This window comes from Erpetoichthys calabaricus, chromosome 4, assembly GCF_900747795.2.
Source record: "Erpetoichthys calabaricus chromosome 4, fErpCal1.3, whole genome shotgun sequence".
Classification (NCBI taxonomy): domain Eukaryota; kingdom Metazoa; phylum Chordata; class Cladistia; order Polypteriformes; family Polypteridae; genus Erpetoichthys; species Erpetoichthys calabaricus.
In genome coordinates this window covers 243,984,937-244,009,703 of record NC_041397.2, presented here as the reverse complement: position 1 = coordinate 244,009,703, position 24,767 = coordinate 243,984,937, and the positions used below count along the sequence as shown (strand labels likewise).

General features: G+C 37.0%; 1 protein-coding gene across 4 annotated transcripts in view; it reads right to left on the bottom strand.

Moving 5' to 3' along the window:
• The window catches only part of LOC114650714 (homeobox protein PKNOX1-like), an 84,606-nt gene that overhangs the window by 38,894 nt on the left and 20,945 nt on the right, over positions 1–24,767 (bottom strand). For all 4 annotated transcript variants that reach the window (XM_051926756.1, XM_051926755.1, XM_051926757.1 and 1 more), the window contains 3 exons: positions 23,068–23,180; positions 22,734–22,905; positions 3,961–4,131 (listed from right to left, as the gene is read on the bottom strand). In XM_051926756.1, the coding sequence (XP_051782716.1) occupies positions 3,961–4,131; positions 22,734–22,905; positions 23,068–23,180 (456 nt within the window). The remainder of the gene's footprint in view (positions 1–3,960; positions 4,132–22,733; positions 22,906–23,067; positions 23,181–24,767) is intronic.

Genomic DNA, 24,767 nt, shown 5'->3' with positions numbered 1-24,767 from the left:
TGTCATTTTTCATGTATGCATTCTCAATGGTCAGTACCCTGTTTAAACAGATATAGCAGATGTAATAGCGAAGAATCTTTTGGTATATCACAGCTCCAGCAGTGTCAAGTTTGCCAAGAAGCAATGATAAACTGCAAAGGCATTGCCACATACTCTTAATGATATTAAGGTTTAACATGGACACTCAAGGACATCTATTTTCTTTATTTTAAAGCAACTGTAATGTTGCTCTAGCAGAGTGCTTTGGCTTATTGTCCTGATGTAACACAAAATTAATTACCAGTTGCAATTGTTTGGCAGAGGTATGCAGATTTTTATGTAATATTTCTCAGTACTGTACCCCATTCATATTTTATGTCAACACAAATTGAAAGCTTTCCCATAACACGGTACCATTACCTATACTTTACAGTACAGGATGGTGTTACCAGGCAGTATTTGATTTACATCTCACCGACAGCACTGCTTACCTTTAAGAGCAAAACTCATGCAATTTTAACATAATCATAACCTGTTAACTTTCCATTGCACAGTATCTTATGTGATTTACCAGAACACTTTGCTGGAAAAACACTTTTTCAACCAAGGCTTCTTCCCTGACTTTGTCCCATAAAGGCTCTTCATGATGAAATACCTTGGAGATTATTCTTCCATGAACATCATCTTTATTGCAGCCACTGTCTTTTTTAACTTGGAGCAACAAGTGTTCTTGCATCGACCTCCCTAAGAAGTGCTGTCGTTGTCAAGCAAATACAATATATTTAGAGGGAAGGCCTGATCTGGGCAGTATGGAGGTAGTTGTTTCCCACCCACTTCTATACAATGGACTGCATTGAGCTCTGAGCAAAGTTCAATGCTTTTGATTGTTTTTCTATGTTTCCTCAGGATTGTGCTTCTCTAAATTCAGATTGTGACTTGTTTAGCATGTTCTCTTCTCTTCAGTTTGAAGCTTCACATTAAAAGTCTATGGTGCATTATGGGTCTTTTAACTTAACATTTTTAAGCTGAGTAGACATAGCATGTAGATCATATGGACAAAATCCTCTTAAATTAATTTTAGATTCAAAATCTGAGACAACAAAATGTGAAAACAAATTTTATAGGCTGAATACTTTTTCAACAACAGCATAAACAGGCTGTGCCATGATGGTTGAATATAAGAGGAGACCTGCATTTCTTTTAAATGGATGTCAATGTGTGCCAAATTTTTCAGTCACTTCAGCCACAAATGAAGTGGAAATTGCTAAAGTGTCCCTTAGAACTGTACTGAAGGTGATGCCAGCCTGGAAGAGGAAGAATCACATGATCATTAAAAAAAACACCACATGATTAGTCATATAGACCAGACTGCAAGGTGAAACAGAATGGTAATGAAGGACAAACTGTGTACTTAGTTCATCATACAAGCATACTGTTTTAATCCTTCCTGATTAAAAAGTAATTTCACAGGCCCAATATGTAGGCAGTCTGCAATTTCCCTCTCGTAATGCATGTGTTCACTTGTAGTGACAGTTTTCAGGCCCATAGTGTAGTATTCTACTGCCATTTATTTATTGACGGTCTACAGAGTTGCCTGCCATAACATTTTTTTTACTTTCTTTCAATATGATATGAATTTCTCATGGTGTTGAGATACTCTAAAAACTGAATACAACCCTTTTATGAAATCATCCTAAACCATAATTGGGTTGTTCATTTTACTACAAGAGGTCAACAAAGTCATATTTTGTAATATTTGTCATTTTTGTATCATTTTAAAAAGGACTATAAACTCCACACATTGTTTAAAACTGCCTTGTGGGGGCTGTTATTTATTTAACAAGGCTGACTTCTGAACCTATAATATCTGCATTACAGATAAAATCCAAAGTAACAGTCACAGGAAAGAAGCTACCTGTATGGTCTGGGGATGAGGAGTGACTTATACTATAATTCCTTATTTTGTTTTTATTAACAGAAAAAAAGCAACTGAGAGCCAACTAAAATCTAATACCCAGATTACACCCCTACTCACTACAGGTATGCAATATATATTCTTCAGAATTCTAGTGGAATTAAAAATAAAAATATAAAACTTCAAAAATACAATAAAAACAAAACATACTGTAGCATACCACATATACAATGCATCCAGAAAGTATTCACAGCGCATCACTTTTTCCACCTTTTGTTATGTTACAGCCTTATTCCAAAATGGATTAAATTCATTTTTTTCCTCAGAATTCTACAAACAACACCCCATAATGACAACGTGAAAAAAGTTTACTTAAGGTTTTTGCAAATTTATTAAAAATAAAAAAACTGAGAAATCACATGTACATAAGTATTCACAGCCTTTGCTCAATACTTTGTCGATGCACCTTTGGCAGGAATTACAGCCTCAAGTCTTTTTGAATATGATACCACAAGCTTGGCTCACCTATCCTTGGCCAGTTTCGCCCATTCCTCTTTGCAGCACCTCTCAAGCTCCATCAGGTTGGATGGGAAGCGTCGGTGCACAGCCATTTTAAGATCTCTCCAGAGATGTTCAATCGGATTCAAGTCTGGGCTCCGGCTGGGCCACTCAAGGACATTCACAGAGTTGTCCTGAAGCCACTCCTTTGATATCTTGGCTGTGTGCTTAGGATCGTTGTCCTGCTGAATGATGGACCGTCGCCCAAGTCTGAGGTCAAGAGCGCTCTGGAGCAGGTTTTCATCCAGGATGTCTCTGTACATTGCTGCAGTCATCTTTCCCTTTATCCTGACTAGTCTCCCAGTCCCTGCCACTGAAAAACATCCCCACAGCATGATGCTGCCACCATCATGCTTCACTGTAGGGATGGTATTGGCCTGGTGATGAGTGGTGCCTGGTTTCCTCCAAACGTGACGCCTGGCATTCACACCAAACAGTTCAATCTTTGTCTCATCAGACAAGAGAATTTTCTTTCTCATGGTCTGCGAGTCCTTCAGGTGCCTTTTGGCAAACTCCAGGCGGGCTGCCATGTGCTTTTTACTAAGGAGTGGCTTCCGTCTAGCCACTCTACCATACAGGCCTGATTGGTGGATTGCTGCAGAGACGGTTGTCCTCTGGAGCTCTGACAGAGTGACCATCGGGTTCTTGGTCACCTCCCTGACTAAGGCCCTTCTCCCCCGATCGCTCAGTTTAGATGGCCGGCTAGGAAGAGTCCTGGTGGTTTCGAACTTCTTCCACTTACAGATGATGGAGGCCACTGTGCTCCTTGGGACAATCAAAGCAGCAGAAATTTTTCTGTAACCTTCCCCAGATATGTGCCTCGAGACAATCCTGTCTCGGAGGTCTACAGACAATTCCTTTGACTTCATGCTTGGTTTGTGCTCTGACATGAACTGTCAACTGTGAGACCTTATATAGACAGGTGTGTGCCTTTCCAAATCATGTCCAGTCAATTGAATTTACCAGAGGTGGACTCCAATTAAGCTGCAGAAACATCTCAAGGATGATCAGGGGAAACAGGATGCACCTAAGCTCAATTTTGAGCTTCATGGCAAAGGCTGTGAATACTTATGTACATGTGCTTTCTCAATATTATATTTTTAATAAATTTGCAAAAACCTCAAGTAAACTTTTTTCACGTTGTCATTATGGGGTGTTGTGTGTAGAATTCTGAGGAAAAAAATGAATTTATTCCATTTTGGAATAAGGCTGTAACATAACAAAATGGAAAAAGTGATGCGCTGTGAATACTTTCCGGATGCACTGTAAATGCTAAGAAGTACATTACAAAAAAGATAAATTGTATAATTGTTCAAGTTAAGTGTTTGTGGAAGACAACTAAAGTTCCAGTGTGGCTCCCCATTCAAACATAGAAGTAAACATCACCAATAATTGAAGTAAAACAAAGTTGAACACACAGAGCTAACTTATAACACAGACATAGAATGAATGTCTAGAAGTAAATAATATGATGTTGTACATTTGAGGAATGGCACCATTTAGCTTACCTGTGACTGTACAGGTGAATAAGGACTCCCAGGATCACCACTTAGCAAAGTTTCACTATTCATTTTAGTCTTCAAACAGGCAATATATCGACTACAGAAATCCTTGCACAGGTCATTAACTTTTTCCAGTTCTAACAGATGGATGCGTAGTACTTGGATAGCCTTCACCATCTTTGAAGAAAAAAAAAAGAATCAATAGATACCAAAAATAAATGAATCAGCAAGTAAAAACTTTGTATAAATGATCAGATGCAAATATTACTTTGGCAAATAGTTAATGAAAGATTCAGGAATACACTATTGGTCAAAAGTTTTAGAATACCTCAGGTTTTTCTTCAAATTTAATCATTTGAAATGTAATGAATGACCATAAACGGTGAAAGGGTAAGCAGTAAATTGCCAGAGTATTAATTTTAAAGTTTAGGTTAGCAATAACTGAAAAAAGGAAATATCAGAATATTACAAATGGGCCTTCTTACGGGAACAAATAATAAGTTATAACCTGCAGATGTTCTGCAGCAATTAATGAAAATGAATCCTTGCAAGTTGAAGCAAACAATTTCCACAGGGGTCTCAACTTCTGTTGTTTACTTAAAAACTTTCCGTCTTAAAGCAGAGCTGGAACAGACTGTGTTGCTACACCATCTGAAGTACTACTTGGACAATATTACACTGGCATAGAACAAATAAACAATGGAAAATAAAAAAAAATAAGTCAAGGAATAATTGTGTGTACAAAATTGCATTCAAATTTTTTATTCATCAAAGTAGCCACCTTTTGCTGATATAACAGCCAAACTGTGGTAACCCTTTTGATTCAGAACGCCAGTCACTCTCTGCAAGACACCAAAAGAATCCCAGACCATCACACTTCTTCCTCCATGTTTGACAGTTGGTGTCACACACTGAGAAACCATTCTTTCACCTACTTGATAACGTATAAACACCCTGCGTGACAAACCAAAGATTTCAAACTTTTATTCATTGGTCCATAAGACCTTTCTTCAGTCTGCAGTAGTCCACAGCCGGTATTTCAAGGCCTTATTTTGTCCTTTAAGGAATGGCTGTCATACTGCCATTCACCATGTCAAACCTGCAGCACAAAGTCTCCTCTTCACAGTAAAAACAGAGATTTTCTTTTTTTCAACCAATGTCAAGCCGTGCTTGAAACTTTTGTACTGTGAGGCACCTATCATGCAAGCTGGTGAACCCCATTATCTTGTCTTCTGATTGGGTTATGACTTTGGGTCTATCAGAGTTTCTTCTAGTTTCCAGTTTCATTTGGACTGTGCAGGACACTGTACTTACTCACTGACACTTTGATTTGTTTTTGCAATTTCTCTAAATAAAAAGGCCTACATTTCTAAATATAATAATGCTCCATTTTTTCCAGACATTTTACTAAATGTAATTTTCTCAGACTTGGAAAAAATGAACTATTAATTATTAGATGAATGAAAACCTCTCAGGATATCCATCCATCCATTTTCCAGCCCGCTGAATCCGAACACAGGGTCACGGGGGTCTGCTGGAGCCAATCCCAGCCAACACAGGGAACAAGGCAGGAACCAATCCTGGGCAGGGTGCCAACCCACCGCAGGACACACACAAACACACCCACACACCAAGCACACACTAGGGCCAATTTAGAATCGCCAATCCACCTAACCTGCATGTCTTTGGACTGTGGGAGGAAACCGGAGCGCCTGGAGGAAACTCACACAGACATGGGGAGAACATGCAAACTCCACGCAGGGAGGACCCGGGAAGCGAACCCAGGTCCCCAGGTCTCCCAACTGCGAGGTAGCAGCGCTACCCACTGCGCCAACGTGCCGCCCCTCTCAGAACATGCTACATATAATCTTTACAATTATTGAAAATAATGTCACCTTTGTATACCATAGTTCTGATGCTTAGGTAGCCTTAAAATATAGTTTTACAAAAGACTTAAACAAGGAGTACATCTGTCATAATATATTCATAGTGACTTGTACTTGTGTTGAAATAATTTTTTTTATGTATCTTCATTTCTAATATATTTATAATTACAGGTACAGTCGACCCTTGATATATGACCGGCCTGACATGTGAACAACTTGATTTACGACCAAAATTTTTGTTTTGATTTACGACCAACATCTTGCATTACGACCTGAATGCGGTCACATGTATCCGCTTGCGCGATTGTAAACAAACAGCCGAGAGCGTTTGTAAGCGTCAGTCGGAGCCCAGATACATGTGTTTGTGGACGCAATTTCAGTCAGTGCAGTGATTTTTATAATTTTTTTCGATAATTGCTAAGGAAGGAAGAGAAGGTAACGAAGGTAAAGACAGCGATCACAATCAAAACGAACAAGGAAATTGTGCGGAAATATGAGAGTGGTGTTCGTGTGACCAATCTCGCTAATATGTACAGCATGTCGAAATCCACCATCTCGACAATTTTACAAAGAAAAGATTTGTATAAGGAGGCTCCTTCCAAACAATAACCACCTTCCATTTTATTCTCCTCCTCCTCCCTTCCTGCAGCCCAAAGATGTCAAATTAAATGGTGAGTACAGTATGAAATTGTTGTTTCTGGTAGGCTAGGCACTTTTTATAACTTTTGGTTAGTACATTAGAAAAATTATTGGTGTTTTGGTAAATTATGCACATTATACAACCCTTTTTTATTATGAAAAGGTTAAGTAAGTGTTGCTGTGGGAGGTTTGGAACGCATTATGGGTATTTCCATTATTTCTTATGGGAAAAATAGTCTTGACTTACAACCAACTTGAGTTACAACCAGCCATCGCGAACGAATTGAGTTCGTAAGTCAAGGGTCCACTGTATTTCTTAAATCCAATTTAATAACGATAGTCATCTCACTTTATGTAATGAATGCAGAGGTACATGGATGTAGGTAACTGATTTTATGGGTGAAGCAATTACATTTGCTGTCTCACACATTCCGGAAATCTGACCACAGTCTATAAAGAGATTTCAAATTCTCCTGTGTCATTATGCAGATTCCTTCAATATCCCAAAGGTACGCGTATTAAAACTGATTGGGAATATTAATTAAAATGACACAGAATGAGCATGCCCTGTAATTGACTGGTGCCTCATGAAGGTTTTATTACAACTGAGAGCATAGTCTCCAGCTATTATGCCAATACAGTTATGTGAAAAAGTATTCACACCTTCTTTCACTACTACAGTTTTTATACATCAAGACATTATTAAGAGTAATTTGGTCAGGATACAGCTGGCATGGAAATGAAATGCTGCAAATCAGTTGAATGGGAGGATAACATTGAATGTTGGTGTTTCCTTAAGGTAATGTCCAAAAGGAAAAGGCTAAAAGAGGCCTACAACAAAACATACAAAAGTAGTTTCCTTCACTTTTGTAGGCTATGAAACAACAGAACCCTAAATTTTTTCCACCGAAGAGCATACCACACAATGTGACAACATACCAGATAGCCAAAATTATAGTCACATAAATATATGAAATCTCAACAGAAAATAAACTAAAAGAAAAATGGACAGTCTATGGAAAGGAAATTACAATTCAGAGATATCCCAAATTTCATATATATTAAAATGTATTTAAGCTGTTCAGACATTTGACACTCATTTCAAGCAGGTTTACTGATGAGAAAACTGGTAATTCAACACTGGATAAATAAGTTCAGGTGCAATCCAAGGCACTGAGATCTGGTCAAGACATTCAGCTAAGATAATGTTAAATTAACAGATTTTTACCTGTTAATTCGATACTACTACTGAGGAATGTGCTAAATTGTTATCAAATAACAGCACTGCCTTTGCTGTTACTTTCCTTTTCTTTGTATGGATTTAATCTGATGGAATAAAACTATCATGAAACCAACTGCCAAAGATGAATTTGGTCACTGAAGAATGTCTCATGCTAAGTTCAGGAAAGATTAAGCGGTGAACAAAGCAGGGGCTCCTAAATTGCCCAGCCAAGTTATAAGAGTAGTTTATGATTTTCTGTTTTGAGACAAAAAGAAAGTATAACACAGTCTCTGAATCTTTTGAAATAGTGCTATTTTCCCTCTCTTTACACTAAAAGGCCAAGTATGGTACAAGAGTGGTGCAGTCTGTTTGTGCGTCTCAGGGCGGTAAAAGGGTTTCTACAGTATCTGGCAAGGCAGGTCTTTCACCAAAAGGTGGTACTCATATCAATACACTGAATCCCAATTCTTTGATAAGAGTGTACAACATCTAATCAGGGTTAGGGTTAGCCATACAGCTTACTGAAAAGAAAAAGACTGCTAAAAAGGCAGGATACCTAAGACTTTAAAAAAATACCCGAACTCAAAGCTATGGAGACCACCTGAACACATAGCTTTAAAGATTCACCCACTGCCAGAGCTAGCTAAACTAATTTTTGAAGGCAGAGGATGGTGGCTCTCAGTTAACAATTAAGGGCAGTCAGACTGCTGTGAGGGAAAAAAAAAAATCAGGAAAGGTAGAAGTTGAAAATGGTCTTCTTAGACAGACACCAATTCCACACCACTTTAGGTAGCCCATAAAGGGCTGACAGATGCTTGCTGTAGTCTGGAAGTAAAACAGCAAGAAACACACACTTTTCATTTTATATTTTCACAATAGGCAGAATGTTTTTTTTTTTTGTAAATCCAAGAATTTAATCATTTTTCTACAAAGAAATCAATTTAGTTAAAATCTTTTGATATGATGTGCCTTTGACCTTAACATCTTTAGTAGGTAAAATTTCCCTTTATACTGCACTTTACTCAATCTGTTGAAGTAGGCTCAATTCAAGGTTATGCATGCTATTCTGATTTATACATTTAAAATGGTCCAGTATAAGGGAGTGTGGGAGAGTGTATGAATGCATAATGTTATAAAATGGTGCCCTGTTCAGGACTTGTCTATTTGATGCTGCCAGAACAGACAGTTGCACCCTCCGTACCCTACAACTGGAATATGTGGTTTTGGAAAATGGAAAGGGTTTTGTGAATTAGTAAAAAAGTATGAGATATTTCACCTAAGCCCTCCCTAGGATCTGAATTCTCACAAAGCAAATAGCAAAAATAGTACAGATTAGAGCTGTGAAATACAGCTGGTCACTGGTACACAATGACTTCTCCTGGAAAAACAGAATGAAAATGATGAAAACGATGTACTTTTTTAATTTAGAGTATATGAAAAGTCTTGCTTGATGTGGCAAGGGGAATTTGAGTTATTTCATTTGGAAAAGAGGTAGTGGTTGACAAGATTATCAAGATATTGATGGTTTTCTACTGAATATATTTCAAGCTCTTATTGCATAGTTTCATCTATAGCCAACTGGAACAGCATCAAATTAATGTGGTAGGCTGTTTATAAATCCTCAAGTGCATAAAGCATTGGATGTTTTGCAACTCACTAAATTAATCTTTGTTAACTTCACTTATTTTACTATCCTGTACCACCCCATCCACATATTTTCTTTTTTATTGTTAACATTCCATATTCAATTACAGACATGTTTTACAAACATTATACAGAACTGTATTGCTTGGATGCCAATCTGTTTTAGTGCATATAATCAAAAAAGAAAAGAAAACTTCTACTGGATAGTTAAGCACACACACAAATAAATCATGCTCTTAAATGTTTTCTACTGTGAGATGTTTCTGTCATTTTTTTTTGAGGTCAACTATAAATTAAAAGAAAGGAAACAAAAAAACACTTTCTCTGTATATTATATTATATATACACACACAACACTGTCTCAAATGATCATTGTCATATATTGAAAAAGTATACAGATATATATCATAGAAGTTATATTATGTGACATGAAAAAATGACCAGAATGTGGATTTAACCTGCTATAACATAAAGAGAAACCCAAACTATGAAAGAACACAAAATTTTTCAGACATTATACCTTAAAAGCAGCATTGTTTTTTGACGTGGGAAAATCAAAGAGTGGCATTAGTGAACAAATAAATTATGACAGCTAATTTCTAAGAGAAATCGCTGCAGAACATTATCGTCACTCACAGCTTTATTTTAGTAAATTTAAACATTTTGAGCAGCAGCAAAAGTATATATATTCAAGCTTACACTTGTATTTATGTATGTATGTATTTGCAAAAATGGTTGCATGAAAGAAGCTGGCACCTGTTTCAATATTTTAGTAGTAAAAGTGTAAATGTGTATAGAAGTTGATAACCTCTGTGGGATATGGCCGGCCTTTCATCCCGGCCAATACCCCCAGGCCGCCAGATGGAGCCATCCCTGCAGCATGGAGGTGCCCCAAATGTCAGCAGGGAATTATGGACATTGCAGTTTTCATCCACAACCCTGCTGGATACAACAGGGGCCCCTAGAAGGCGCTGCAGGGAGGAGCAGGGAGACTTTCTCATACAACATGGAAGTGCGTCATAATCACATGAACAAAAAGACCGACGTACTTCCAGGATGAAAAGAAGACTTTTGGATCTGACCCAGAAGTGCTAAGAAGTCACATGGACAGGGGTTCAGGAGCACTTACGGGTCACGGACTATATAAACGACTGTGGGAGATCCCAGAGTTGAGCTGAGCTGGGTGGAAGGGTGGCAACGCGTCTGGGAGAGTGGAGGATTGATTATTGGTTATTGTTATTGATTTATATAAGTATTGTGGAGAGGAGGGTGCTTTGTGCACTTTATTATTATAATACAGTAAATATTCATCTTTGGACTTTTACCTGGTGTCTGACGTGGTGTCCGAGGGTTCAAGGGAACGACAGCACCCCTGTCACACCTCATAGTACCTAAAGAACTATTAAGGAGGTGAAAATGATCTGGAGACAGCAGAGAGAGGAAGTGAAATGCTACTAGGATTGAAAAGTCTGAAATTAAATAAAACACTGGGAATCGATATTTATCCTCAGGTGCTTAAAGAATTAGTGATTATAAATATATACCCTTTATGCATAATTCTTCAAAAATCATCTGTATATATTACAACAATAGAAAAGAAACACGTGTCAAGTAAATCTGTATTAGTGAACAGTCAGCAAGGATTTGGAAAGTAAAATCATGTTTCATTAATTTGCAAGACTTTCATGAGGAAGTAAAAAAAGCATTTCATCAGAGGGTTAAATACATAATTATTAAATTTTATTTTTCAAAATTATTTCTGACTAATTTTTTATTGAGGTTTGGCAAGAAAAGATTTAGGACTCACAAAAACAAATATTCAATAACAAAGCATAAACTTTCAGCAAAGGAAAAGTAAAAAGAAACAATTTAAGCAAGATCAGGCCCCCTAACTTTAGTGCTTTGATAAGGTCCTGCATGAAATGCTATTGATCAAACTAAAAGAGGGCAGAGTTCTAGGTATACTGTTTAGGTGGCTAGAATACTGGCTCAATTACACAAGACAAAGAGTAATGGTGAGAGGAATTTGTTCTGAAATAGACAATGTTAAATATGATGTCTCTTAGAGATCAGTACTGGGGCTACTACTTATATATATATTTATTATATAGTCATATGAAAAAGTTTGGGAACCCCTCTCAGCCTGCATAATAATTTACTCTACTTTCAACAAAAAAGGTAACAGTGGTATGTCTTTCATTTCCTAGGAACATCCGAGTACTGGGGTGTTTTCCGAACAAAGATTTTTAGTAAAGCAGTATTTAGTTGTATGAAATTAAATCAAATGTGAAAAACTGGCTGTGCAAAAATTTGGGTCCCCTTGTAATTTTGCCGATTTGAATGCATGTAACTGCTCAATACTGATTACTTGCAACACCAAATTGGTTGGATTAGTTCATTAAGCCTTGAACTTCATAAACAGGTTTGTCCAATCATGAGAAAAGGTATTTAAGGTGGTCAATTGCAAGTTGTGCTTCCCTTTGACTCTCCTCTGATGAGTGACAGCATGGGATCCTCAAAGCAACTCTCAAAAGATCTGAAAACAAAGATTGTTCAGTATCATGGTTTAGGGGAAGGCTACAAAAAGCTACCTCAGAGGTTTAAACTGTCAGTTTCAACTGTAAGGAATGTAATCAGGAAATGGAAAGCCACAGGCACAGTTGCTGTTAAACCCAGCAGGTCTGGCAGGCCAAGAAAAATACAGGAGCAGCATATGCGCAGGATTGTGAGAATGGTTACAGACAACCAACAGATCACCTCCAAAGACCTGCAAAAACATCTTGCTGCAGATGGTGTATCTGTAAATTGTTCTACAATTCAGCGCAATTTGCACAAAGAACATCTGTATGGCATGGTGATGAGAAAGAAGCCCTTTCTGCACTCACACCACAAACAGAGTCGCTTGATGTATGCAAATGCTCATTTAGACAACCCAGATAAATTTTGGAACAAAGTGCTTTGGACTGATGAGACAAAAATTGAGTTATTTGGTCATAACAAAAAGCACTTTGCATGGTGGAAGAACAACACCGCATTCCAAGAAAAACAATTGCTACCTACTGTCAAATTTGGTGGAGGTTCCATCATGCTGTGGCTAGTTCAGGGACTGGGGCCCTTGTTAAAGTCGAGGGTCAGATGAATTCAACCCAATATCAACAAATTCTTCAGGATAATGTTCAACCATCAGTCATAAAGGTGAAGTTACACAGGGGTTGGATATTCCAACAAGACAATGACCCAAAACACAGTTTGAAATCTATGAAGGCATTCATGCAGAGGGAGAAGTACAATGTTCTGGAATGGCCGTCACAGTCCCCTGACTTGAATATTATCGAAAATCTATGGGATGATTTGAAGCCGGCTGTCTACGCTCGGCAACCATCAAATTTAACTGAACTGGAGAGATTTTGCACGGAAGAATGGTCAAAAATATCTCTATCCAGAATCCAGACACTCATCAAAGGCTATAGGAGGCGTCTAGAGGCTGTTATATTTGCAAAAGGAGGCTCAATTAAGTATTAATGTAATATCTCTGTTGGGGTGCCCAAATTTATACACCTGTCTAATTTTGTTATGATGCATATTGCATATTTTCTGTTAATCCAATAAATTTAATGTCACTGCTGAAATGCTACTGTTTCCATAAGGCATGTCATAGATTAAAAGGAAGTTGCTAATTTGGAAGCTCAGCCAATGATAAACAAAAATCCAAAGAATTAAGAGGGGTTCCCAAACTTTTTCATATGACTGTATATTTTATAATATATATATATATATATATATATCCATCCATTTTCCAACCCACTGAATCCGAACACAGGGTCACGGGGGTCTGCTGGAGCCAATCCCAGCCAACACAGGGCACAAAGCAGGAACCAATCCCGAGCAGGGTGCCAGCCCACCACAGGACACACACAAACACACCCACACACCAAGCACACACTAGGGCCAATTAAGAATCGCCAATCCATCTAACCTACATGTCTTTGGACTGTGGGAGGAAACCGGAGCGCCTGGAGGAAACCCACACAGACACGGGGAGAACATGCAAACTCCACGCAGGGAGGACCTGGGAAGCGAACCCAGGTCCCCAGGTCTCCCAACTGCGAGGCAGCAGCGCTACCCACTGCGCCACCCTATATATATATATATATATATATATATATATATATATATATATATATATATATATATATATATATAAATTATCGTTTACTAAAAAATGTAATTCTTGAGCATTAACTTTGCAGATGACACTATAATGACTCAACAGAATTATGACAAATGCATTTGAAGAAATTCAGACTCAGGTAGATATTTCAGATGAAAATAAATGTAAATGTAATTTTTGGAATAAAAGATTTAAAAAATGTTAAATTTGAATAGGCACTGGGGGTCTGAATGTTGAATATATGCCCTATGATAAGGACTATGAGAGTCATACTGGACTTGTCACTCTCCAAATATTCAGACAGACAGTGTGCAAAAGGGATTAAAAGACTAATAGTAGATTAGATAATATTAGATAGTATTATAAATTATAATATCAGATTTTATAGTACAATTTGTAGAGTACAAATCAAAGGAGGCTTTCCTACATGTACAACACACTACCAAGGCCTATGACATTGTCCACTTTACAGTATATATTATATTATTGGAGTATATTAAAAATTTCAAAAGATACAATTTTTTTTTCATTTACTCATATATTATAATCAAAAACAAATACACCAAATGTTTACTCCAATAAACATACATTGTTGAAGGTAAACTGATATTTATTATTTTTTTTAACCTTTTCATAGTTTATTAGTTATATGGAGCTACTGTCACATGTACAGAGTACAACAAAATTTTTACTTGCATTTCTGACACATATGTAACACATCGCTTATGTGTTAAATTATTTCAAATAGAGTTATAGTAAATGGTTATGTCAAATATCATAGTGGTTATGTCCTGTACCCCTTATATTAAAACAGAAATGCATCATATATATGAAGCAAAGCAGAAGGAACATATTTACTGATGTTAGCTAGTTTGGTATGTAATGTTTATACAACAAAATAACTGACTATTACAAAAGGCCTCATCCCTGCTCCAAAGATAAAACAAATATTTATAAGGCCCATACAAAGCTTATTTATTTTGCAAAAAGTAAGATTTTAAATGGAGTTTAATTTTTATGACCACATAAATGATATGATAAGCTATAAAGATGAACCATAGTTATTACAAACATGCCCATTAAGGTACACATTAAAAGGAAACCTAGTCAAGTATACAGTATACCAGATGTTCTAACGTAGATCAAATGCTACTGACACCATGTGGTTCATACAGGACTATAATTTAAGTCTTCATAATATGACACAAATGTACCTCTTTATGAGGTCTGGATTATTGTGATTCTTAAGAATTGGATCCTTATTAAATTGTGCTATAAACACTCAATCAAGTCTTACCCTGGCCAGGAGGCCCTGATAATGAAAGCCTAGAAGGGAGCAATATATCTTTTCCATGCCAGGATGTGGAGGCCGAAGGATGTCACAGAGTGTACATTGGGAATGGCATAGTAACAACCACTGAGTGGCACCTGGGATGAATTTGGGTACCTGGAAGGTGAGTAGAGATGGCCAATTGCCTGTTACAGGCAGACTGCACCTCTGTATACTGGGTTGCAGCATCCCGTCTGGCAAAACCCCAGTATTGAAGTCTGTAGGGCAGCGTGGAAGCTGCATTCCCACGGGCTTGCTCTGTCTGGTATTTTCAGGGCCAGCAGGAGGAGCTCTTGAATACTGAGGTTACAAGGACCATGCTGGTCCTGCCTGACCCATAAGTGGCACGGGCAACAGATTAATCACTGGAAATACTCCTGGGTCCGGAGTTGGAAGACAGCCCTTCACTTGAGAGAAGAGTTGGAGTCAGGTGTGAAAGAGAGAGTGGAGGTGGAGAAAAAGAAGAGAAAGTGTTGTGCTGTATTGTGAACAAAAGATGCCTGTATGAAGGTATTGTGTTAAATTAAAAGCACTGTAGTTGTGCTGGTACTGTTGTGGTACAATTGTGTCTTGGGGTTTGGTACTTACATAAAGTACTTTTACTATGAACCCATGAATATTTTCATGAAATTAGTTTAGAATAAGGCTAACTTCTCATTGGTATGATAATGGTGGTTAAATCCAAATGAAAACAAAGTGCTCTGAATCTGAAAGTCTGTATTTATTGTACTAGATTTACTTGAAGTGGTTGTTGGTCAGTTTATAATACAATCATAGGTTTTCTGATTTGGCAGTGTTTGACCTGAATTTAATAATTGTTTAAAAACAACTATTATTAGTAGATACAGGTTAAACCATTTAGGACACAGACATAAATTATTACCTCTATGCTCAATTAAACTGCATGAGATATGCCAAAATGAGTGAATGTTAACTCTATATAAAAAAAACATATAGCAATATAAAGTTTAAGCTGTTGATCCTTCCAAATATGTGGTATGCCCGGCTTGAAACAAAACTTTTCAGCTACTGAGCTCAATTTTACTTTACACTAAAGAATACAGTAATCCCTCGCTATATCGCGCTTCGACTTTCGCGGCTTTACTCTATCGCGGATTTTATATGTAAGCATATTTAAATATATATCGCAGATTTTTTGCTGGTTCGCGGATTTCTGTGGATAATGGGACTTTTAATTTCTGGTACATGCTTCCTCAGTTGGTTTGCCCAGTTGATTTCATACAAGGGACGCTATTGGCAGATGGCTGAGAAGCTACCCAACCAGAGCGCGTATTACGTATTAAATAAAACTCCTCAAATATATTGTGAGCACACGGGCTGCTCACACCCCTAGATGATACGGCCACTCCTCAAAAAACGCTGAAAGATTACCTTCACATTGCTCTCTTCCTTGCTGGGCTTACATATGGCTGCTTTGTCAAGCGATATGCTTACCGCACTGTGCTTCGCATACTTAAAAGATCAAAAAGCATATATTGATTTTTGATTGTTTGCTTTTCTCTCTCTCTTGCTCTGACATTCTCTGCTCCTGACGAAGGGGGTGTGAGCAGGGGGGCTGTTCGCACCCCTAGACGATACCGACGCTCGTCTAAAAATGCTGAAAGATTTTCTTTACGTTGCTCCCTTCTGTGCAGCTGCTTTATCAAGCGACATGCTTCCCGCAGAGTGCTTCGCATACTTAAAAGCTCGAAGGGCACGTATTGATTTTTGATTGTTTTTCTCTGTCTCTGTCTCTCTCTCTCTCTGACATTCTCTGCTCCTGACGGAGGGGGTGTGAGCAGAGGGGCTGTTCGCACACTAGCCTAGTGGATACGGACGCTTCTCTAAAAAATGCTGAAAGACTACCTTTACATTGTACATCCTTGCAGCTGCTTTGTCTGGCGGTGCTTTGCATACTTAAAAGCCAAACAGCCCTATTGATTTTTGTTTGCTTTTTTCTCTCTCTCTCTCTGACATTCTCTGCTCCTGACGCGCACTCCTTTGAAGAGGAAGATAGGTTTGCATTCTTTTAATTGTGAGACGGAACTGTCATCTCTGTCTTGTCATGGAGCACAGTTTAAACTTATGAAAAAGAGACAAATGTTTGTTTGTAGTGTTTGAATAAAGTTCCTGTGTTTCTGTGCAAATCTATGACCCAAGCATGACAATATAAAAATAACCATATAAACATATGGTTTCTACTTCACGGATTTTCACCTTTCGCGGGGGGGTCTGGAACGCAACCTCTGCGATAGAGGAGGGATTACTGTAAACTTTTATCTAGTTTTTCTTTTTATAGATATACACTCATACAACTTTATTCTAGCTGTTACTTGACCAGTCATATTTCACAAATGAAACAAAAATAAAGTATTTTACAAAACAAAAAACAATTAAATAATTTTGGTATCATTAACAAAGAAAATTTGATAGATTTATATCTAACAGCCCTTTAATATAAATTATGTCTCACAGATTGGATAAAGAAGGAATAACAATTTTCAGCCAATATCTCTCAAAAAAAAAAAAAAAAAAAGGTGTGTGGCCCCAATACTTTTGAATACTGTATGGTTAATTAAGTTTCAAAAAACCACAGTCGAAAACACTGTCAACAAACTCAATTGAAAGATTACTTCATTCCACTCTATTTCAGTTTTAAAAAATTAAATATATCCCTATCAACTGTCACCTAAATATTATTTAAAGCTTGCTGTTAAATATTTAGCTACATGAGGAAGTACAGGAAAGTATACGGAGGAAGAGGATGGTGAAGAAGAAGTGGGATAGTCAGTGATGCAGAAAGTAGACAAGAATACAAGGAGATAAGGCCTAAGGTGAAGAGAGAGTTGGTGAAGGCAACAGAAAAGGCGTGTGATGAGTTGTATGAGAGGTTGGACAATAAGGAGGGAGAAGAGAACCTGTATCGATTGGGAAGACAAAGGGACCGAGCTGGGAAAGATGTGCAACGGGTTAGGGTGATTAAGGATAAAGATGGAAACGTACTCACAACCGAGAAGGGTGTGTTGAGCAGATGGAAAGAATACTTTGAGAGGCTGATGAATGAAGAGAATGAGAGAGAGAGAGAAGGTTGGATGATGTGGAGATAGTGAATCAGGAAGAGCAACGGATTAGCAGGGAAGAAGGAAGGACAGCTATAAAGAGGATGAAGAATGGAAAGGCCCAGATGATATACCTGTGGAAGAATGGAAGTGTTTAGGAGAGATGGCAGTGGAGTTTTTAACCAGATTGTTTAATGAAATCTTGAAAAGTGAGAGGAGTGGTACCGATTTTTAAGAGTTGCATTGTGTCTTTGTGGCCCTGGAGAAAGTGTATGACAGGGTGCCTCGAGAGGAGTTGTGGTATTGTACGTGGAAGTCGGGAGTGGCAGAGAAGTATGTAATAGTGGTACAGGATATGTATGAGGGAAGTGTGACAGTGGTGAAGAGTGTGGTAGGCAGAGGTGGGTAGTAACGAGTTACATTTACTCCAGTTACTTGAGTAACTTTTTTTAAAAAATTGTACTTCTAAGAGGAGTTTTACTGCACCATACTTTTTACTTTTACTTGAGTACATTTGTGAAGAAGAAATGCTACTCTTACTCCGCTACATTGGGCAACACTCGAATCGTTACTTTTTTTTCCATTATATATGCTGTATTCCAAACATGCACAGCGGAAGGCGGCCGCCGCGTATTCTTTAGCTAAAACTCCCTAAACCATTTCCCATTCATTCTCTATGGTAGTAGTAAACCACTACCGATGCAATCTATTTTCTACCACTTCCGTTTCGGGGGGCGCTGTTCCGCACTTTTCGCCACTCGGTCTGCCTGCCTGCCTGCTTGCAGTGTCTGCCTTCATAGACGTGCTGGGGCGTTTTTCTTTTTTTTCTTAAGTAAATCGTTAAGTTTAAAATGTCGATCGCGGTTATTTCTGTTGATTACTTAATGCTTTCATTGATTATAGCTAATACTGTTATCAAGTGGTCACTATTTTTGCCTGTTGTATACAATCTATCTAGCGTCTTTCACATCTATCTCCACTCTCACTGCCCACTTGCCTGCATGCAGCGTGTGTCGATTGATATATGACTTACTGTATTTCTTTTTGACATAATTCTCCGAGTTGTAAAATACATATACATTATATATAAAACGAAACTACTATATAGCTAATACTGTTATGCCTTCTGTCTGCCTATTATATATGTGCCTTCCTTATCTATCCGTTTATCTAGTGCTTTTCACATGTGAACGTACTCTCACTGCCTGCTTGCCTTTCTGCAGCATCTGTCATATAGTGCCTTTCACATCTATCTACAGTATCTATCTAGCTATCCATCCATCCCTCTAGCTGTTTTTTTTTTCTCCTGACAGTTGTATATCTTCTATTATACAGTGCCTTTCCAGTTTATCTATCTAGTAACTTCTCTGTCTGTGCATTATTCAGTGATCTGTCTGAGAGTGTACGTCTTACAGAACTTAAAAATAAAAACAGTTATATGGACACTTGTTCATGTTAATTGCAGTCTCAATTTTTAACTTTTTTTTTAAAAAGAGCATCCTACATCTATTATACAGTGACTGTGTCAACTATCCGCGACTGGCCAGTCAAGGTAAAGTGAGACTTCTTGTACATGCACAAGCTGCCTTGTTCTAATGTTATTTTCTATCAGCTGTGCTATTTGGAGGGCAAGTGAATATGCAGTATTATACAGTCAGTGTACAGTCAATATATCTTATCACTGTAAGTAGTTTGCACTGTTCAAACATACATGTTACCTACTGTAGGTATTGGCTTCAAAAGCTTTGTTGTGAAAAACTGAGATTTGGAATTTTGTGTTATTTTTGCGTCTTTATTTTGTAAGGGTGTTATTTATTTTTGCTCATTTTTTATTTTATTATTTGGAAATTGCAGAACTTGTACATTATTTTATATTTTTGACTGTCTTATTACAACATATCTAAAAAATAAATCATTTATTATGATCAAACAGTTACTCAGTACTTGAGTAGTCTTTTCTTCAAATACTTTTTTACTCTTGAGTAATTTTTTGGATGACTACTTTTTACTTCTACTTGAGTAATATTATTTTGAAGTAACACTACTCTTACTTGAGTACAATTTTTGGCTACTCTACCCACCTCTGGTGGTAGTAGTGACGGATGCATTCAAGGTGGAGGTGGGATTACATCAGGGATCGGCTCTGAGCCCTTTCTTATTTGCAATGTTGATGGACAGTTTGACAGATGAGATTAGACAGGAGTCCCTGTGGACAGGGCCGGATTAAGAGCTTTGGGGGCCCGTAGCACATTTCAAATTTGGGGGCCCTTTTGGTCTGCATCATCTGAAGTTTAGATTCTGAACAGTTCAAACCGGACTAAATAATTATTTTACTCTCGATTATAATAAGAATCTTATAATATTTATGTGAATTTTATGTGTTGGGCCCCTAAAGTTTTGTTGTGTAAGAAATTTACAGTTTAAAAACGTAAAGATAATATTTTTAAAGACCAGTTTTTCAATGCTGCACTTTTTCATTAAATATTGGGTCCACCATTTGGGGGCCCCCGAAATTGCGGGGCCCGTAGCATATGCTACATGTGCCTATTGGTTAATCCGGCACTGCCTGTGGACTATGATGTTTGCTGATGACATTGTGATCTGTACCGAGAGTAGGGAGCAGGTTGAGGAGACCCTGGAGAGGTGGAGATATGCTCTAGAGAGGAGAGGAATCAAGGTCAGTAGGAACAAGACAGAATACATGTGTGTAAATAAGAGGGAGGTCAGTGGAATGGTGAGGATGCAGGGAGTAGAGTTGGGAAAGGTGGATGAGTTTAAATACTTAGAATCAACAGTACAGAGTAACGGGGATTGTGGAAGAGAGGTGAAGAAGACAGTGCAGACAGGGTGGAGAAGAGTGTCAGGAGTAATTTGTGACAGATGGGTATGAGCAAGAATGAAAGGGAAGGTCTATAGTGAGACCAGCTATATTATATGGACTGGAGATGGTGGCACTGACCAGAAAGCAGGAGACAGAGCTGGAGGTGGCACAGTAAAAGATGCTATGATTTGCACTGATGAGGATGGACTGGATTAGAAAAAGAGTATATTAGAGGGTCAGCTCAGGTTGGATGGTTTGAAGACAAAGTCAGAGAGGCGAGATTGAGTTGGTTTAGACATGTGCAGAGAAGAGATGCTGGGTATATTGGGAAAAAGATGTTAAAGATAGAGCTGCCAGGCAAGAGGAAAGGAGGAAAGCCTAAGAGAAGGTTTATGGATGTGGTGAGAGGACATGCAGCTGATAGGTGTAACAGAACAAGATGCAGAAGATAAGAAGATATGGAAAAAATGATCCACTGTGGCAACCCCTAATGAGAGCAGCCAAAAGAAAGAAAGAAAGAAAGAAAACTTTAATATTATGGACAAAACAAAATCAAATATTAAAAAAAGTACCACCCTCAAATGGGTCACTGAAAAGAAGCTCTACAATTTCAAAATTTTGCCCATTTAAATGAATACTTCACCCAAAAATGTTTTTTTCCTCCTATATGTCTAGTGTTATCTATTGCATGGTGCAAAACGCATGCATTTTTTTTACTTCCAGAAAATTCACTTTAGGTCAGAAATGGGAAACACATTCACATGTAAATGAGCCTTTGAATTGAAGGTGGCATTTGTGACCAATGAATAAGGGGGAGAGGTGGTTGTGTTTTGTACATTGTTAACATTGGACAGTATAACTGACATACTGTATGGGCTTTGTAACATGAGTTTTTTTTTCTCTCATGAAAATTTTTGATACTATTTGCAGTTGTACAGCGTTGGTCACCATAGACACCTATTCTATCATACGTAAACTATTTTTATTTCCATTATCTGTTAAACATGGGATTAAAAATTCTTCTTGGTCATCATATAAAACATGTGGGGTAAGTAACATAAATCTAATTTTTGAGTGGAGTGTCTCTTAAAATATGGCACAAAAATATTGTTAAGAAAACAAACTGAAAATCTGAACACTTAAATTTTCTACTTTAAAAAGCCACATGCTGACAAAAATATATATGTTTTCAAAAAATGAAACTAATAGGAAGGTAGTTTAATGAAACAGAGCCAGGATGACTTTTCCCATTCTTGTAGAAGATTCAATAAACCTTTTCAGGATAATATTTTTCACATATTTTATACATAAAAAATCCAGTGGTAGTGTATCACTGCCTGTTCAAAACTACCAATCTGGAAATCTCACTCAGAGAACAGAAAACTGGAATTTTTGAAGCAGAGTGGTAATTTCTTTAACAATTTTCTTTTTTCGGTACTAGTACAACATACCATGAAATAGTATTAAGAAGGCAAAGTTCTAAACTTCTATAAATTAGTGACACATTAGGTATCTGGTGTAACCAACCCACTGTCATCAATATCGCAATACCAATAGTGCTACTCTGAAAAGTCAAGAGCAAGAAGTTTCAGAGTTTTTGCTCATTCTAATACAAAAAAGTAAAAAAGCTTTGAGCCTTAAAATTTACTTATACATTAAGGATATGTTCTCAATGATCTGGTAAATGCACAGGTGAAGATTGGGCATAAAATGTAAAAACATATTAAACAAATTATAAATTCTCTTATTATAAAAACATTTATTTACCCTTTATTTAGCCTTTTAAGTTAGACTATAATCTAAAAATCTTTAGCATTTTGAAAACTAAATATAAATACATAATTGTACAATAATTATCTAGAAATAAATAATACTGAGCAAAACTATTTTTAAAACATTCAAATACGCCTTTGCTTAGATCATGAACTTAAACAACAACCTAAAACAATAACAATGCAATTTACATTCAATTAACAGTTTTATATTTGAAGAAAAGCATGCTTTTACCAAATTATCAAGATCTGGGTCATCACTGAAAAAAACTTTTCCTTCTTTCTCCTGACTTCTCACAAAGTTTTCAATGTCTACATCAAAGCTGGCAGATGTAACACACTCTGATCCTTGTGTTGATTGCTCACATTTTTCAAAAAGTAAAGCTAACAGTGGAAAGAGAGGGTGCCTATAAAGAAATGAGATTATGAAATAATCTGCCTAACAAATATGTGCCCCCCCCCCAAAAAAAAGTAAAAACAAGGCCACTAATACACATTTGACTGATAATTAGACTTATAGAGAAAGAAATATTAATTGTTAATTTCGGGAGCCAAGCAAAGACATCTACCTGTATATTGCTTCTTTATCTGCATCCATGGATGTCTGAGGTTCTGTAGAGGTTGGACTACCAACACCACCACTAACTTCAGGGTCATTGCTTGTCTGAGTTAAAACTTGTATCTATTACAAAAGAAAAAAATTCTTATGTGACGTAGGAAGCTTATCAACTTATGAATAACCCACTCTTTAAAAGAAAGGCCAACTTCTGACATGACAGTAAAATTGCCAGAAGGTTGGTGTGACTTGGCTATTAAAGAGAAAATACTAGCAAGAACAAAACGTCTTTCATTTTTTAAAATATTTACAGCATATATGAAAAATGTCAGTTACAATTTAATGTTAACTCTTTGTTTCACACAAACCTAAGATACATTTCTCTTAAAATTAATGTAATAAAAAAATCATAATGAAGGAATTTTCATTAAGTTCCCATTTAATTATAATTTGCTCTACTCTTTGGCCTATGATAGAGGGATTATATATGTTAAAAAACAAAACATAACAGAGTAAAAGACAGTTTCAACAGTAACACTATGAATATCTTTTTCATTCACATTATGAAATATTTAGTTAATGAGATGTAGTGAGAAATTTGTATTTTGTTACCTTTCTTTTTAAAATATATGAATAAGTTTGTGTTTGTATTTCTGTCTCCATCAGTTATTACATTTGAAAAATGTAATTTACATTCGCTATAGGGGGGAAATATATATATAAAATATATAAATATTGGCAGGCACAAAGCCATTCAGTGAGTTATGTTCTGGTGTGAACACCCATAGATGAATTTGTTTATATTTATGTAGGCTCATTGAAAATATGAGAGACTATATCCTAAAACATTATTGCTATTGTAACATTGAGCCAATGGTTTCATTAAACCTGAATATGCAGTGTATATATACATTGCTACTATCTTAAGATCTACTCACATTTGTAAAAATAAGTTTGCACATTCACCATTCTTCAACAGCTATCCTAAAAAATTGCACCAATCTTCTACAGTATGTTGGAGAGGTACAAGGTAACTTTGATATGCAGTGTTACTAGAAAACTACTTCGGTTGCCATCTTGAAGACACTATCTTCCTTCTCTTAACTATTGGTACCAGGTGAAAACAACACAGCAGTCGCCATGAGCTGGATGTGTTATCTATAGCGTTCTAGATGCTGATTTAGAAAGAATATGACAAAATGTGATTTTGGTTTGTTATTCAAAAGTGGTCATTATTTGCATCTTTAATGTGGTATGCACACTTTCCTTCCATCCAACTTAATAACTTCTGAGCATGTGTGAACAACCAAAATCTTTGAACTTTAGAGCTTTAACATGCATGTGCCAATAACTTACAACCAAAACAGCACCACAAGGTGGTTAGTCTTTGAATTGACTGAAATAAATAAATACCTTGGAGGTGCAACAAATTGTGTGTGAAAATCATTACTGCAAACCTCAGTATTTCTTATGAAAGCTAACATAGAACTCTCATATACGAATTCTACTGTAAATGTTAGATGTTTGGGAAGTTTAGTTAAATGCCAGGATTACTGTATGCCTGCTATAATATTTATATTGTTACACTTGCAGATTTATGGAGAACCTGTCAAAACTGCATATAAACATACACCAATTAGCCACCACATTAAAACCATCTGCCTAATATTGTGTAGGTCCACCTCATGCCACAAAAACATCTCTGAGCCGTTG